Here is a 17,631-nt window from a genome sequence, read left to right as displayed (position 1 = left end):
TAGCACTTTCTGTGGTTGCAGGGGAAAGTGCCGGGTGTGGTGGGGTTGGAGGGCAGTGTGGAGCGAACAAGGGAGTCACGGAGAGAGTGGTCTCTCCGGAAGACAGACAAGGGTGGGGATGGAAAAATGTCTTTGGTGATGGGGTTGGATTGTTGATGGCGGAAGTGTCGAAGGATGATGCATTGTATCCGGAGGTTGGTGGGATGGTATGTGAGAATGAGCGGGATTCTGTTTTGGGGGTTATTGCAGGGGCGGGGTGTGACGGATGAGTTGCGGAAAATGCGGGAGACACTGTCGAGGGCATTCTCGACCACTGCTGGGGGGAATTTGTGGTCCTTGAAGAACGAGGACATCTGGGATGTACAGGAGTGGAAGGCCTCATCCTGGGGGCAGATGCAGCAGAGGCGAAGGAATTGGGAATAGGGGATGGAATTTTTGCAGGAGGGTGGGGGAGAGGAGGTATATTCTAGGTAGCTGTGGGGGTGGGCTTGAAACGGACATTGGTTTCTAGGTCGTTGCCTAAGATGGAGACAGAGAGGTCCAGGAAGGTGAGGGATGTGTTGGAGATTGTCCAAGTGAACTTAAGGTTGGGGTGGAAGGTGTTGGTGAAGTGGATGAACTGTTCGAGCTCCTCTTGGGAACACAAGACGGCGCCGATGCAGTCATCAATGTAACTCTATTATCTCTATTGCCAGTATGTTGTCAGGGTCCATAGCCTTTATTGTATCCGGTGCCTTGTCATTTCCTGATATCGCCTGGTTTGAATGAAACTGGTTGAAGCTGTGATGTTGGGGGCTTGAGAAGGAGTGACAGGATGAATTAGCTACTCAGCACTTCTGGCTGAAGATGGCTGCCAATACTTCAGCCTAGTCTTTTGCACTAGTGTGCTGGGTACTCCATGTCTGATGATGGGGATATTGCAATCCTGTATGATTGAGCTAGTTCAGTCACTAATATGTCTACAGAGCCAAGCTTGGTGATACACATTAAAATAGTCAACAGGGTACATTTTGTACCCTTTCTACTCTCTGTGCTTCTGCCAGTTGTGTTCAATATGGAGGAGTACTGATTAATTGGTGATGTGAGATTGAGGTGCGCAGAGGGTGGTAATAGGCAGGATGTTTGCTCGTGTTGACATGCCACAATAAGGTCTGGAGACAATGTTGAGCACTCCTGAGTCAACTTCCTTTCAGTGAGACAGGACAAATTCAGGGAAGGCGATGATGGTGATTGGAATATTGTTTCTAAGGTACGATTCGGTGAGCATGATGGGATCAGGCTGTTGCTTGGTGAAGAGAAAGCCCAGTCAATTTCGGAACAATCCTCCAAATGCGGGTAAGCAGAACTTTGCAGGGTTGACAAGGCTTGGTTTGCCATTGCCATTTTCAGTACCAAGCTGGTTCTTTGTGCTCCATACAGATTCATTGCTTTTTGGCTTTGTAATGATTAAATACAAGGAAATGACTTGCAATGTCATTTCAGCGGGGATTTAACACTCAACCATGTTGCTACGGTTCTGTAGTAACATGTAGAGCAGACCAGGTAATGATTGCAGAATTCCTTCTGTAAAGGACATTAGTGGGCTAGATGAGTTTTTGATAATCGATCATGTTTTATGGTCACCAAAACTGATATTAGCTTTTAATTCCAGATTTGTTAATTGAATATGTATTCCAACAACTGCCAGGGTGGGATTTCTTTTTAATTTAAGAAATCTAAATCCTTCATTCTTGTCATTTGACATGATCCTGGAGGCCAATAAAAAAGATAGATTTTTATAGATACTTTGCAGTTGGATAAATGAAGATATGGTCATTTTGTTAAAGATTTTTAGTTAGAAAAATCTGATAGTATGTTTTTAAGAATTATCCATTCTTCTTATGTGCTTCTCCATACAAAAACTGATAGAAAAATCAGCTCAATATCCACCATGTATACTAAGTAAAACACTAAGACTAATTGATATTGCATTATCCATGATCCCGTTTTTACAAATCTTTGGATCATTGCCTGTTTGTGCTGTCACTGAGTACTGTTGGAAAACCCTATTCATTTCTTTTGTCACCTCATGTGTCAACAGTGCACTGTTTAACTTGCCAAATTCTCCATTTCCATCCTCCACAAGTATCATCTCATTCAGAACCTTATGGTGCAAAGCCATCTTATTGCCCTCATTGAGCTCAAGTAAATAGTGCTCCTGCTTTTAATTTCAAAGTCCTAATCTTCACATCCTGCTATGTGCCTTCTTTACTTTATCTAGGAAATTTTGGTCTAGCCCTGTGGTTCAGCCCATATTTTCGGTTCTTCTAACTTCAGATTATTGCATCTTCTCTGCTCCACCATCAAAGGTTAATCTTTCAGATATTGTTTTCCTCCTTTATGATCTCATTATTTAAACGCCTCCTAAGATAATACTTACAGAATTTCCACAGTCAGTTCAGTAGCCAGTTCTTCCACAGAAGTGCTTGTATAGTGCCTCAGAGTCTATGCTTATATGCCACGTACTGAACAAAAATAAATGATACTAATTGCTAAAATAGATTGATTTGTACCATTAGAATATTGCTTAGATATATTATGTTGGTGCGTATGAACTAATGTTTGTTGATTACTTTTGCTAAGCATTTGGAAAATAACATGTCAACAATGGGACCCTTTAGAAAGCATCACGTACATTCTCAGGCTATGTTTGATGCACATGGTTGTTGAGCATCCTTGTGTTTATGTAAAAAAAATAGCTGTTCAACAATGAATATAGCGCTGCCAATAATTGGTAAAAATCAGAAGTCACGCAACACAAGGTCATTGTCCAACAGGTTTATTTGAATTCACAAGCTTTCAGACTGCTTCTCTTTCATCAGTCACTTCACCCGATGAAGGAGCAATACTCTCAAAACTTGTGATTTCAAATAAACCTGTTGGACTATAACCTGGTGTCGTGCGACTTCTGACTTTGTCCCCCTCACTCCAACACCAGTGCCTCCACATCATAAGTATTGGTAAAACAGGTAAAACATTTAGCTTATTATTTTACATGGATATGAAAGAAACACATTGAGGCATTTGTGTCATTTAAAAAAACTGGATATTTATTTTAATAGGCAAGTTCACAAGTTTAATTGCTCAGTAAAATGTTCATGCAATACCCCATCAGTCTCCAAAATATGAATGAATGTTGACTAATGGTCATGAAGTGGCTAAGTTATCCTTTTAAAGAATTTTAAAATTATTTTGTACTTTTTAAGTCATGCTTGCAGAGAAACATCACTCTGCAATGATTAATGTTACTGGTTACTTTACATTAAATGCTGTTAGTACTCTTGTGATTCCCTATGTGGCAATAAGTATTATCCAGTAATATATGTGTGTACTGTGTGTGAATGAAGAAATGAAAGGGAAATTTCAAAAATGATACAAAAGGATTTCTGAATGTCATGCAATTTTGGAACTCGTAACCAAATATTGAGCAAGTATTTGATTAAACTGTAATGTTAAAAAAAAGTCATCCCTCAAATTTAGAATGATTCTTCATTTTTGAGTGGTTCTATTTAACGTTTAAATGTTCTAAAAGCATATCAATTTTTTTTTTCATTATCTACTAGCTGTGGTGGGACCATGCTGTCATTCTAAGGGAAGATTGGGGTGCAACACTTTCCAAAACTGATAAATCAACAAACTGCTGGAGCAGGAAATTGCTAGACTGTTCTGAAAACCTGCATGCTCTTTGCCCATTTGCACCACAAATGCTACTAGAAAGAAATACTTTCCAAGGAATTTTTTTATGCTTTCAACATTTGTTCTGGCAGCATGTTTTGATCTAAACATTTAACTCCAAATAAAAACTAGAAGTCTGTATAAACTCTGGCACTCTGTCACTTTGGCACAGCCTAATAACTTAAGTGCCAGCAACAAAGTGGGGAATTTTCAAATAGAATTTGTTCAGTCTTACATACAATCTGCTGAATTCCATTATGCTCTCTATTCTCTTTCATTGCTTTGCTCCCTGTCAGTGTCTCACTTCAAAATTGAATATAGGCACATAGGATGTTAAGGGGAAGAAAACAGTTAAAGCAATAGAGGCAACAAGAACAAAGTTGCTGGAAAAGCTTAGCAGGTATGGCAGCATCTGTGGAAGAGAAAACAAAGTTCATGTTTTGGGTCCAGTGACCCTTCCTCACAACTGATGGTGGCTGGGAAAACGTCAGTTTATATGCAGAAAATAGGGAGGTGGGTGGGGTAGGGAGTAAATGATAGGATCGAGCCCAAAGAGAGAGAAAGACAGTTGGACCGACAAAGGAGTTGCTAACGATCAGTCTGGGTGGGTGAATAGTTGTTAATGGGGACTGTTAGGTCATCCATGCTGACCAGGTTTCCTGAACTGAACTAGTTCCATTTACCTGTGTTTGGCTCCATCCCTCCAAACATTTCCTATTCATGTACCTATCCAAACGTCTTTTAAAATGCTGCACGGGTACCCAACTCTACCTCTTCCTCTGGCAGCTCACACCATACACCTCCACTACCCTCTGTGTGAACAAGTTGCTTCTCGGATCCCTTTTAAATCTTTCCCCTCTCATTTTGACCTATACCTCCTTAGTTTTAGACTCCCCTACCCTGAGGAAAAGATCCTGTCTATTCAACTAATCTATGACCGTCATGAATTTATAAACGTCTCCAAGGTCATCCCTCAGCCTCTGACTCTTCAGTTATAAGGAGAGGCTACGACTTCTTCCCTGATCGATTATCAAAAACTCATCTAGCCCACTAATGTCCTCTACAGAAGGAATTCTGCAATCATTACCTGGTCTGCTCTACATGTTACTACAGAACCGTAGCAACATGGTTGAGTGTTAAATCCCCGCTGAAATGACATTGCAAGTCATTTCCTTGTATTTAATCATTACAAAGCCAAAAAGCAATGAATCTGTATGGAGCACAAAGAACCAGCTTGGTACTGAAAATGGCAATGGCAAACCAAGCCTTGTCAACCCTGCAAAGTTCTGCTTACCCGCATTTGGAGGATTGTTCCGAAATTGACTGGGCTTTCTCTTCACCAAGCAACAGCCTGATCCCATCATGCTCACCGAATCGTACCTTAGAAACAATATTCCAATCACCATCATCGCCTTCCCTGAATTTGTCCTGTCTCACTGAAAGGAAGTTGACTCAGGAGTGCTCAACATTGTCTCCAGACCTTATTGTGGCATGTCAACACGAGCAAACATCCTGCCTATTACCACCCTCTGCGCACCTCAATCTCACATCACCAATTAATCAGTACTCCTCCATATTGAACACAACTGGCAGAAGCACAGAGAGTAGAAAGGGTACAAAATGTACCCTGTTGACTATTTTAATGTGTATCACCAAGCTTGGCTCTGTAGACATATTAGTGACTGAACTAGCTCAATCATACAGGATTGCAATATCCCCATCATCAGACATGGAGTACCCAGCACACTAGTGCAAAAGACTAGGCTGAAGTATTGGCAGCCATCTTCAGCCAGAAGTGCTGAGTAGCTAATTCATCCTGTCACTCCTTCTCAAGCCCCCAACATCACAGCTTCAACCAGTTTCATTCAAACCAGGCGATATCAGGAAATGACAAGGCACCGGATACAATAAAGGCTATGGACCCTGACAACATACTGGCAATAGAGATAATAGAGTTACATTGATGACTGCATCGGCGCCGTCTTGTGTTCCCAAGAGGAGCTCGAACAGTTCATCCACTTCACCAACACCTTCCACCCCAACCTTAAGTTCACTTGGACAATCTCCAACACATCCCTCACCTTCCTGGACCTCTCTGTCTCCATCTTAGGCAACGACCTAGAAACCAATGTCCGTTTCAAGCCCACCAACTCCCACAGCTACCTAGAATATACCTCCTCTCCCCCACCCTCCTGCAAAAATTCCATCCCCTATTCCCAATTCCTTCGCCTCTGCTGCATCTGCCCCCAGGATGAGGCCTTCCACTCCTGTACATCCCAGATGTCCTCGTTCTTCAAGGACCACAAATTCCCCCCAGCAGTGGTCGAGAATGCCCTCGACAGTGTCTCCCGCATTTTCCGCAACTCATCCCACACACCCCGCCCCTGCAATAACCCCCAAAACAGAATCCCGCTCATTCTCACATACCATCCCACCAACCTCCGGATACAATGCATCATCCTTCGACACTTCCGCCATCAACAATCCAACCCCATCACCAAAGACATTTTTCCATCCCCACCCTTGTCTGTCTTCCGGAGAGACCACTCTCTCCGTGACTCCCTTGTTCGCTCCACACTGCCCTCCAACCCCACCACACCCGGCACTTTCCCCTGCAACCACAGAAAGTGCTACACTTGCCCCTACACCTCCTCCCTCACCCCCATCCCAGGCCCCAAGATGACTTCCCACATCAAGCAGATGTTCACCTGCACATCTGCCAATGTGGTATACTGCATCCGCTGTACCCGCTGTGGATTCCTCTACATTGGGGAAACCAAGCGGAGGCTTGGGGACCGCTTTGCAGAACACCTTCGCTCAGTTCGCAATAAACAACAGCACCTCCCAGTCACAAAACATTTAAACTCCCCCTCCCATTCCTTAGATGACATGTCCATTCGGGTCTCCTGCAGTGCCACAATGATGCCACCCGTAGGTTGCAGGAACAGCAACTCATATTCCGCTTGGGAATCCTGCAGCCCAATTGTATCAATGTGGATTTCACCAGCCTCAAAATCTCCCCTCTCCCCACTGCATCCCAAAACTAGCCCAGCTCGTCCCCGCCTCCCTAACCAGTTCCTCCTCTCACCTACCCCCTCCTGCCACCTCCAGCCGCACCTCCATTTCCTACCTACTACCTCATCCAGCCCCCTTGACCTGTCCATCCTCCCCGGACTGACCTATCCCCTCCCTACCTCCCCACCTATACTCTCCTCTCCACCTATCTCCTCCTCTATCCATTTTCAGTTCGCTTCCCCCTCTCTCCCTATTTATTCCAGAATCCTCTCCCCATCCTCCCTTTTCTGATGAAGGGTCTAGGCCCGAAATGTCAGCTTTTGTGCTCCTAAGATGCTGCTTGGCCTGCTGTGTCCACATTTTGTTAACACACTGGCAACAGCTCTGAAGACTTGTGCCCAGAGTCAAGTTGTTTCACTAAAGGAGCTTCTATGTGTCAAGGTGGAAAATTGCCCAGCTTTGTTCTGTACACAAAAGGCAGGCCAAATCCAACACAGTCAAAGACCACCCAATCAGTTTACTCTTGATTATCGGTAAAATGATTTTAAAAGTTATTGAGAAATGTGCTATCAAGCAGCACACACTTAGCAAAAACCTGCTTGCTGACAGTCAGTTTGAATTCTGACAAAATACATTCAGCTCCTTATCTTATTGCCATCTTGGTACCAACGTGGAGAAAAGAGTTGAGCACAAGAAGTGGGATGAGAGTAACTGCTCTTGATACTAAGGCAGCATTTGACTGAATGTGACATCAAGAAGCCTCAGCAAAACCGGGGTCAATGGAATCAGGGGAAACATGCCATTGGCTGTAATCACACCTATCACTAAGAAAGATGTTTGTGATGTTGGATATCAGTCATCTAGCTCCAGGCCATCACCACAGGAGTCCCTCAGGTGAGTATCCTAGCCTTAATGTTTATCAATGTCCTTCCCTCCACCAAGTCAGAAATGGGATGTTCACTGACGTTTGAAAATTATTTGGGATTATTCATGATCAACTGATGCTGAGACAGTCGTTGCCTTATGCAGCAAGACCTCGACAACATTCAGGCTTGAGCTGACAAGTGGCAACTAATATTTGTGCCAAAAAATGCTGGCAATGACTTTCCTCAAAAAAGGAAAGAATAAAATTATCTCCCCTCTCAGCATTCAATGACATTAGCATCACTGAATCCCGCATTATCAATATTCCAAAGGTTACCATTAATCTGTAACTGAACTGGTTCAAATACATAAACACAGTGGCTACATCAGCAAGATAGAGGCTGGGAGTCCCATTGTGTGTAACTCATCTCCAGTCTCTGCAATTCATGTCCACCAACTGCAAGGCACTAGTCGGGAATATGGCGGAATACTCCACTTGCCTGGATGAGTCTAGCTCCAATATCATGCAAGGAGTTCAACACCATTCAGCTCAAAGCAGCCCACTTGATTGGCACACCATCCTTAACTGACCAATGGTTGCCACAGTACATAGCACCGACAAGATCCACTGAGGCAACTGCATGAAGGTCCTTTGAGGGCACCTTCCAAACCTATGATCTACCATCTGGACAGATCAGGGTAGCATATATATGGAAGCATCACCTGTGATTTTCCCACCAAGCCCCAGATTATAATGACTATATCATCATTGCTTCACTGTCACTGGGCCAACATTATGAAACTCATTCCCTACCAGCCCTATTAGTGCACCTGCAGCCAGAAGACTGCAACAGTTGTGTCATCTTTGTTCTGTAAATGAATAAAAGAAATCTACATGATCTTAATCAATCATTTAGCAACTGAGATGAGATCAGACACCAAGAACTTCAGAAACTCCTCAGATGGCTCTAATAAGATCAAAATTGCTTCACGTGAAAACAAAATTCAAATCTAGTGTTAATTTCTCACTCTATATAGTTTCCTATAACCCAGATGCTAAATTAGCTTCATACAGTCTCCAATCTGACTTTCTTGATTGAACTGGTCCTAGTTTTATGCTGACAATTAATAAGTATGTTCAGCGTACCTTATTTTCAGAAATATTCCATTAACAAAAGGGAGGAACAGGATTCATATTGTACTGTTGAAATAGTTGTTATTCATGTTATTAACATCCTTGGCTGCCTTCTAGTTCTAACTGGAACTATACTGCCTAATTTTTTGAGGGACTGTCCATTTGCTTCATTGCTGTCAATCTGCATCTGAGAGCTACTGCATGTTTCTAAGTACTAGGGTTACACCTCAACAAACATTGGTTGTGAACCAAGCATTACTGGTCATTCTAAGAACCAGTTCCAAATTTTCTTTGCACTACCATAGTTTATTTCCTGTAACTGAGACTTCAAATTCAAATTTTCATGCAGTGGTTAATTTTAACTCTGTGACATATGCTGATGTTAAGATTATGACATCTAAGCCACAGTATTACAATTACGGCAAAACGAGCATCCGTGTCACAACTCAATAAAACTTGGAAGACCGACCACTCCACAGTGTAATATATACATCAATCCAAACATCTTTCATCACTTATCGTGAGGTATTAAAAGGCTTTTACAACAAATATTCCAATGTTCAATCAAAATTTCTCCGCAAACTTGTGAAAAGATCAATACAAGAAGTTATACGTCTTTTTACAATAGCTGGCTTTAATTTCATGCTCTTTTGTAGGTATTCTGCCACTAAATTGGAACAGCATCATCAGCTTTCAGATGCACAATCCTTATCAGATTCTTGTGCAGTTACAACTTTTCTCCAGAAAATGATTAGTTCAGAATCAATGTGTGCAACAGGAGTATTAAGTAGATGCAGTCCAAAATATTACAGAGAAAGGAAAAGAACATACATTTACAAAGGGCTTCAATAATTACACAACCATTAAAATTTAAAATTATCAGTTTAATTAATTATAAATTGAAAAGAATCTGACCATTTTTACCAATTGAATCACATACCAAAAATTACAAAAATAAAACAAAAATGCCTTGTTCATGGCAAAAGTAGAATAGTGTTTTCATTATCTAACTGAATGTAATTAGAAATATACGCATTTAATTCAATTGTTTATTAAACACTTCCTCTTAAGCTCTGGCTATGGTTCCTGTTGCTGCAAATCTTATTAAGCCAAAGTGTCATTACCCAAATGTAATTTTTGATCTAAAGAAATCAAATGCGATAAGTATCTTAAGATAAAATATGAAAACTTCTCATTATGTCAATGTTCCATCTTTTGTGTTCCACTTTCTACTGTTTGTGGCTATATGCTGTATGCAGCCATCACATATGTGCTTAAAGGTTGTTAACATACCTGAGTTGCCGCAAATATTTGTGGCCTCCCTTGTCGTTTGAGTCTTCAATGCATCTTGTTTATACACAAGATGTGGTTTATTGTGCTCTTCTTCATACTCTTCCCCATCAGGCAGAACAAGAGGTTCAACAAAATACTCTCCATCATGAGACCTGAAGGTGCCAAGCTGTGAAAGAACATTGAAAAATATTTATTAAACTAACAGCAGCTATCCCCCATTTAGCATTCCTAGTATGTTCTTAAAAAGCTGTGTGATAAATGAAAACGTGCTCAACAAAAATTGTGTTGTCTGAATAAAGTACATAATAAGGGTGGTTGAGTTCCTGATTTGTAACTTTTGCATTAAAAATCAATTTGTTGCTTTGAATTTATCTGGTGAAACATCCAGTTCATTATGTTTGTTACTATTGACTACCTACTTACTATTCTCTCTACATACCTCTTGCTCTCGACATCCTACCTTCTGCTCAAATACTGATTTTGTTTCAAACACAGAAGTGTCATACTGGACAAGAAACATTAACTCTGTTTCTCTCTCCACAGAAGGTGCCTTTCTTTTCTCCCCCACACTGAAATATATAACCTCACATTTATCTTCGTTTTACAACGTTTGCCATGTGTTTCCACCAAGACTCAACTTCTCTACATTGCTCTGAAGTCTGCCTGTATCCTCCTCAGGACTTTCAAACTTACCTTGTTTTGTGTCATCAACAAACTTGGCAATATTGCATTTAGTTCAGTCATTAAAGTCTGTTATCTAAATCATGAATAGTTGGGTCCGAAGCAATGATTCCTATGGTTTGCCGTTACCTACCACGTAGAAGGAAGACACATTTATCCCACTCTGTTCCCAGTCTGTCAAGTAATTCTCCATCTGTAACCCCATTCCCATGTGCTTTAAATTTGTCCACTAGGCTCTTATTTGTGCACTTATCAAAAGCCTTCTGGAAATCCAATACACACATTCACTGGTTCTCCCTTATCTATTCTATTAGTTACATCCTCAAAATTACTCTTGCAGTAAGCATGATTTACCTTTCATTAACCCATGCTAAATTTGTCGAATTCCGTTAATGCTTTTGAAGCATTCTGTTATCATGTCTTACAATATCCTTTTGCATTTTTCACACTGTTGATGTTACGCCAACTAGTCTACAATTCTCTGCTTTCTTTCCCTTTTTAGCTGCTGGGTTACATTAGCTACCCTCCAATCTGTGGAAACTGCTCGAGTCGACAGAATTTTGGAAGCTAATCACCACTATTTCCAAAATATCAAGGACTACTTCCTTTAATTTGCACCTCAGAGTGCGACAGGGCATTGGGGATTTGTCACCATTTAACTCTATGAATTTCTCTAGCACTGTTTTTTAGTAATACCAATTTTCTTCAATTCACAACTTTCACTCGACCCTTGGTTGTCTAACATTGCTTGGAAGTTACTTGAGTCATCTTTTATGAAGACAGAACTAAAATGTGTTTTCAATTTTTCAGCCTTTTTTTGTTCCTTGTTATAATTTCCCCTATTTCTGACTGCAAGGAACTTATATCTGCCTCCGCTAATCATGTCATCATGTATGTATAGAAACTTTTTATTAAATCAGTTTTTTGTTCCCTGCAGGTTGACTCTCATTCCCTATTTTCTTCCTCTGGATCAATCCTTTCCTTTGCTTTTGCTGAATTATAAATTGTTCTCCATTATCAGACTTGCTGTTTTTTTTACTGGCATTCAAAGATTTTTTTTAAAACTTCTGATCAAATCTCTTAAACTTCTCTCCACAAAGAAGAGCAACTCTAGCTTCTCCAGTTGCCTCACATAACTGACACTGTTTTAAGACTTTGTCATACTTTTTGAGCGTGGCGACCAGAACTTAACAAAATATTCCGACTGAGATTCTCCTTATTCTCCCTATCAAAATCAATCACTTTGTTGGGCCTCAGCCCTCCAACCCTACTCCACTAATCAATATGATCATGGCTGATCATCCAACTCAGCACCATGTTCCTGCTTTCTCCCTATACCCTTTATCCATTTAGCCCCAAGAATAGATCTCTAAGACCTTCTTGAAAATATTCAATGTTTGGCCTCAACCGCTTTTAGAATTTTCCAGGTTTCTATGAGATTCCCCGTCATTCTTCTAAACTCCACTAGCCTCTTCGCTCTCTCTTCACATGTCTGTCCTGCCATCCCAGGAATCAGTCTGGTAAACAGTAATACTATGAGGCACAGTAACAAAAGTAGGCCTTTCAACCCATCCAGCTTGCTGTGCCATTCAATGAGGTCATGGCTGATCCAATAATCCTCAACTTCATTTCCCTTACTTTTCATAAAAACCCTTGGTTCCCTTACTGATGAAAAATCTGTCTACCTCAGCTTTGAATATACTAATTAACCCAGCCAGAATAGACCTCTGTGGTAAAGAATTCTACATGTTCACTTGCCTGAGAGAAGAAATTCCTCCTGACCTCTGCCTTAAACCCTTATTCGGTGATTATGCCATCTAGTTCTAGACTTTTCAACAGGGGTGAAGAAACTTTCCACATCTACTCTGTCAAGTCCTCTAAGAATATTATATTTTTTGCACTCTCTCCATAATCAGAGCATTCTTTCTCAGATAAGGAGACAAAATCTGCATACAATATCTCAGGTGTGGTCTCACCAAGATCCTGTACAACTGTAGCTAGAAATTCCTTCTCCTTTACTCAAATCCTCACGCTATGAGGACCAAAATACCAGTTGTCTTCTTCACCATCTGCTCTACCTGCTGGTTTACTATCAGCATCTGGTACACAAGGACACCCAGGTTTCATTGTACCTTCTCCTTTCATAATCTATCATCATCTGGATAATTATCTGCCAAACTATTTCTGCATGAAAAATGAATAATCTCGCATTTATCCACAATATACCTCATCTGCCCAAACACCTGACCACTCACTCAACTTGTCCAAAGCACAGATGCATCTCTGTATTGTCCTCACAGCTCATCTTGCCACCAGGCAATATGCCATCTGAAAACTTAGAGAGTCTACTTTTAGCTCCCTCATCTAACAAATTAATACATATTGTGAAAAGCTGGAGACTAAGCAATGATCCCTGTGGTCCTCACTAATCACTGACTGTCACTCAGAAAAAGACCCATTTATTCCTACCCTCTGTTTTCTTTATCCGTGTCAGTCCACTCCCACTATCCCATGCTGATCTCTTATTCAGGAAATTATCAAAAGCCTCCTGAAAGCCCAAGTACATCACATCCACTGGTTCCACTTTATCAACCTACTTGTTACATCCTTGAAAAATTCCAACAGATTCCCATAAATCTCTCTCCAAAGAAAAAAGAAACAAAACAAATTGTTGAAACAAAACAAATTCCGTAGGTACTGTTCCCTCGAAGACACCTTGGTTTACACCTACTCCACTCCCAACATTGCCCACACCCCCACAGCACATTCCCATGCAATCGCAGAAAGTCTAACATTTACTTCATCTGTCCTCACCATCCAAAATCCCAGTCATACCTTCCAGATGAAGCACCGATTTACCTGTACTTCATTCAATCCAGTCTATTGTATTCACTGTTTACAGTGGTCCCCTATATGGTGAGATGACAAAATGCAGACTGGGCAATCACATTGCAGAGCACATATATACTGTCTGCAAGGTGATCCCTAGCTTCCAGTTGACTGCCACCTCAACCCACCACCATGTTCCCTGGCCAACATCTTTGTCTCAGGCTTGCTGCAGTGCATCAGCAAAGCTCAGTGTAAGCTGGAAGAACAGATTCTCATTTTTAACTTGGGGATCTTGCAGCCTTCAGGGCTCACAATTGAGTTGAATAATTGTAGGGCCTGAGCACTTTCTCCCATGTCTTTACCCCAATCCCCACACACTGGGCTTTGCCATCATAAGGACTGCTACCACAAACTACCCATTGTCAGCTACTAATGGTCCCCATCATCAGCTGTTGATTCTCCTAGGCTGACCCTTACCCATTCCTTTGTCTGCCCTTTCGCTCTGCTCTCTTTCTTGACTCCATCTCAACCTATTGTTTACTACCCCCCTCACTCCATTCCATCTTCAGTATACACACCATTCTTTTCCTGGCCACAATCAGTTCTGAAGAAGGGTCACTGGACCCCAGAACTTTAATTCTCATTTGTCTCCACAGATGCTGCTGACCTGCTGAGTATTTCCAGCTATTTCTGACTCTGTGTAAACCCATTTCCAAGTGCTCTGCCTACTACATTTCCCTAGTACCAATGACGGGGTAATTGGTCTATAATTCCTGTTTCTCTCTACCTCCTTCTATTTTCTACACTTCTCTGCATTACAATACATCTGCTGTGGGTCTGCCCAGTTCATGAGTTCTGCATCCTCCTGAGGTCTGTTACTATCCTCTTCACTGTTTATGATTTTTTCAAGTTTTGTATCATCTATAATTCTTGAAATTATGCCCTCGTATACCCAAATTGAGGTTATTAATTTTTTAAATTTTAATTTATAAAATCCCTACAGTATGGAAACAGACCCTTCAGCCCAACAAGTCCACATCGACCCTCAGAGCATCCCACCCAGACCCATCCTCCTATAACCCACCTAATTTCCACATCCCTGAACACTACAGGCAATTTAGCATGGCCAATCCACCTAGCCTGCACATCTTTGGACTGGGGGAGGAAACCAGAGCACCCGGAGAAAACCCACGCAGACACAGGGAGAGACTAAGTAGACTGGGATTATACTCATTGGAATTCAGAAGAATGAGGGGAGATCTTATAGAAACATATAAGATGATGAAGGGAATAGATAAGGTGGAGGCAGGGAGGCTGTTTCCACTAGCAGGTGAAAGTAGGACTAGAGGGCATCGCCTCAAAATAAAGGGAAGCAGATGTAGGACTGAGGTCAGGAGGAACTTCTTCACCCAAAGGGTTGTGAATCTGTGGAATTCCCTGCCCAGTGAAGCAGTTGAAGCTACCTTGTTGAATGTTTTTAAGACTAGGCGAGATTTTTGAACAGTAAAGGAATTAAGGGTTACGGCGAGTGGGCGGGTAAGTGGAGCTGAGTGTCAAAAAGATCAGCCATGATCTTATGAAATGGCAGGGCAGGCTCGAGGGGCCAGATGGCCTACTCTTGCTCCTTGTTCTTAATGTGCAAACTCCACATGGACAGTCACCCAAGGGTGGAACTGAACCCAGGTCCATGACACTGTGAAACAGCAGTGCTAACCACTGAGCCACCATGCCACCCAATAGATAACAAAATAGCAGTGCTCAAACCCCACAAAACAGCGCTTTCTCATTCAGACTGTCAAAACAACTGCTCATTGCTACACTTTGACTTTTACTCCCTTAACCAATTTGGTACTTACATTGCTTTGCCTTTTGATTGAATGTTTCCCTTTCATTTTGTTAACTAGTAAATGACGAGGTTGTTTTTGCAAATTCCTTTTAGAAATCCACATACTACAAACACAGTACTCTCATCAATTCTCTCTGATATTTCAAAGAATGTAAGCTAATCAAAAATGATTTAACCTTAACAAATCCAAGCTTGGATTTGTTATAAATAACTTATACTTTGTCACAGATCACTGTTTCTATAAAACTTTTTTTGCCACCTGAACGGCCCTAGTAGCTGAGTTTATCTCTTTCCCCCTTTTTAAATAGGGATGTAAGATTTGCAATCCTCCAACCCTTGGTACCACTCAAGCTAAGGAGAATTGGTAGACAATACTCAGGGCTTCCACAAATTCAACCCTTTCTTTCTTCAATAACCTAGAACAGGCCAATCAGACGGACTAAATTTCAAATGACTACTGACATCTTTTAAAGTGCTTTATCTTTTCTGTTTTTATTGTCAGCATCACTTTACTGCTACACCCACTTCTCCACTGAAAGCAGAGTCTACGTACTCACATACCTAGTGTTCTCTTATGCCACCTCCCATGTCCCCCCGACCCCGATCGGAGCCACTCTTCCTGCGACTATCCATTTAAAGTTTATAAAGACTTTGGTGCTCCTTTCAAATTAGTCACCAATTTACTGCCTCATGGTCCTTTTCATTTGTTTTATGTGATCTCCTTTGTTTTTTCAGGTTACACCTGATCAGCCTGAAGTGTTTTTTCCTATAAAGCTGCTTGCCCAGCAAAGATGGGAAATAAGGCACTGCTCCAGGTTCCTTTGGCCACATGACAGTGCAGTTTTTGAAGCTGGTTACCATCTCTGCCCTATGAGCACACTTTCCGCACAACCCAAACATTATCATGGTGAAGGTGTTAATCATTTGGAGTGTGGGCTGGAAATCTGTTGATTAGATGTATTATCATGCCAGTCAGCACCCATAGCTGCTTTTACACCAGCTTTGCCATTTTCTACATCAGCCCCTCGAGTAAACTTGGAGGGATCTTCAATTACTTTCAGACAAATTGCGAATATGTATCAGCTCGGTATGAGATTTTGAAAGCACTTGCTGGTGGAGATGAAAAGCAGTGTTGCCACGTGAGGAAAAGACATTAGTTGTGACTGCTAGGGTTCTGAGTAGACAACCTGCTCCTATATATGTGTGCAGTAGCCACAATTCCTCTTGGGTTGTTGTATAAGAAGAAGATGCAAAGACAGCAAAAAGTATGATGAGGGAAGAGGATGCTCTGAATTGAGAGCCTTATCCACCTAACTTGGTTTTCTCAGAGCATTTCTTGTGCCTCCTTGTAAACCAAGAACATTGTAGGTGGCTTTTAAGCTTTATTTTAGACGTGATAACAGAATTCTGATTTCCTACAGCCAGACCTGCAATCTGTGGATGTGCCATCCATGGCTATAAAAGTAACTTTGGCCCTGAATTTCTTTGTTCCACATCTTTGCAGGCTGGAGCAGGCTATATATCTAATATCTCCCATTTTGTAATATATTATTTCAAAGAGGTGGCAGATCCTATTTGTGTCAGGAGAGGGGAGTTCATGTTGTTCTCACTAAAAGCAGAGAAATGGATACAGCATGCACATCTCTCTGCAGTGATAGCAATCTCCCTATGGTACAGGATGCCTTCAAATATTCACTTCATTTTGCAGAAGTGGTTGAGATATGCCACAAACATAAGAACTTCAACTCAGCATATGTGGTTGGTGTGTGGTGTACACAGCACATGGTGAGGAATGTCTGCTACCATAGCAGCTTTCGCAATTCTTTTATGCTGCAGCAATCTGCTGATTCAACAATTTTATCAACCACAACATCAAACTAGTTCATGATTCCCCACCACTACCTATCTACGGACACCCGGATTGCATATGAAAGTCATGCTGCCATGCAAAATATCATGATGCAGGTTTATGCAGTATAGGAGCAATGCTTCTGTTCAACTATTTGTTGGGACAAGTATTCCAATTTGTGGTAGTCTGCTGTATCCCAAGAGCCTAGCCATCAAGAGTGCACAAATCATGCCACCAAGGCTTTGATGAGCAACTTAAGAGGTAAAGGAGCTGGACGAAGAAGTGAGGATAGACACATCACTGTGTACATTCCATTTGGGATGTCCATGATTGCCTGATTCAACAAAGCTTCCTTAAGCATGACCCTAAATTCCCATTGCACAACAGTTCCAGAACTCAATTCCA

General features: G+C 41.5%; 1 protein-coding gene across 5 annotated transcripts in view; it reads right to left on the bottom strand.

The window, feature by feature from the left end:
- Positions 1-17,631, bottom strand: part of adamts9 (ADAM metallopeptidase with thrombospondin type 1 motif, 9) — a 254,369-nt gene that overhangs the window by 226,728 nt on the left and 10,010 nt on the right. For all 5 annotated transcript variants that reach the window (XR_007249201.2, XM_048547294.2, XM_059649931.1 and 2 more), the window contains exon 3: positions 10,022-10,187. Coding sequence is in view for 4 of the 5 variants with exons in the window: in XM_048547294.2 (XP_048403251.2) it covers positions 10,022-10,187 (166 nt within the window). In the remaining variant the exon portion in view is untranslated. The remainder of the gene's footprint in view (positions 1-10,021; positions 10,188-17,631) is intronic.

The sequence above is a fragment of the Stegostoma tigrinum genome, chromosome 11, assembly GCF_030684315.1.
Source record: "Stegostoma tigrinum isolate sSteTig4 chromosome 11, sSteTig4.hap1, whole genome shotgun sequence".
Classification (NCBI taxonomy): domain Eukaryota; kingdom Metazoa; phylum Chordata; class Chondrichthyes; order Orectolobiformes; family Stegostomatidae; genus Stegostoma; species Stegostoma tigrinum.
This window is presented reverse-complemented; position numbering and strand designations above follow the sequence as displayed.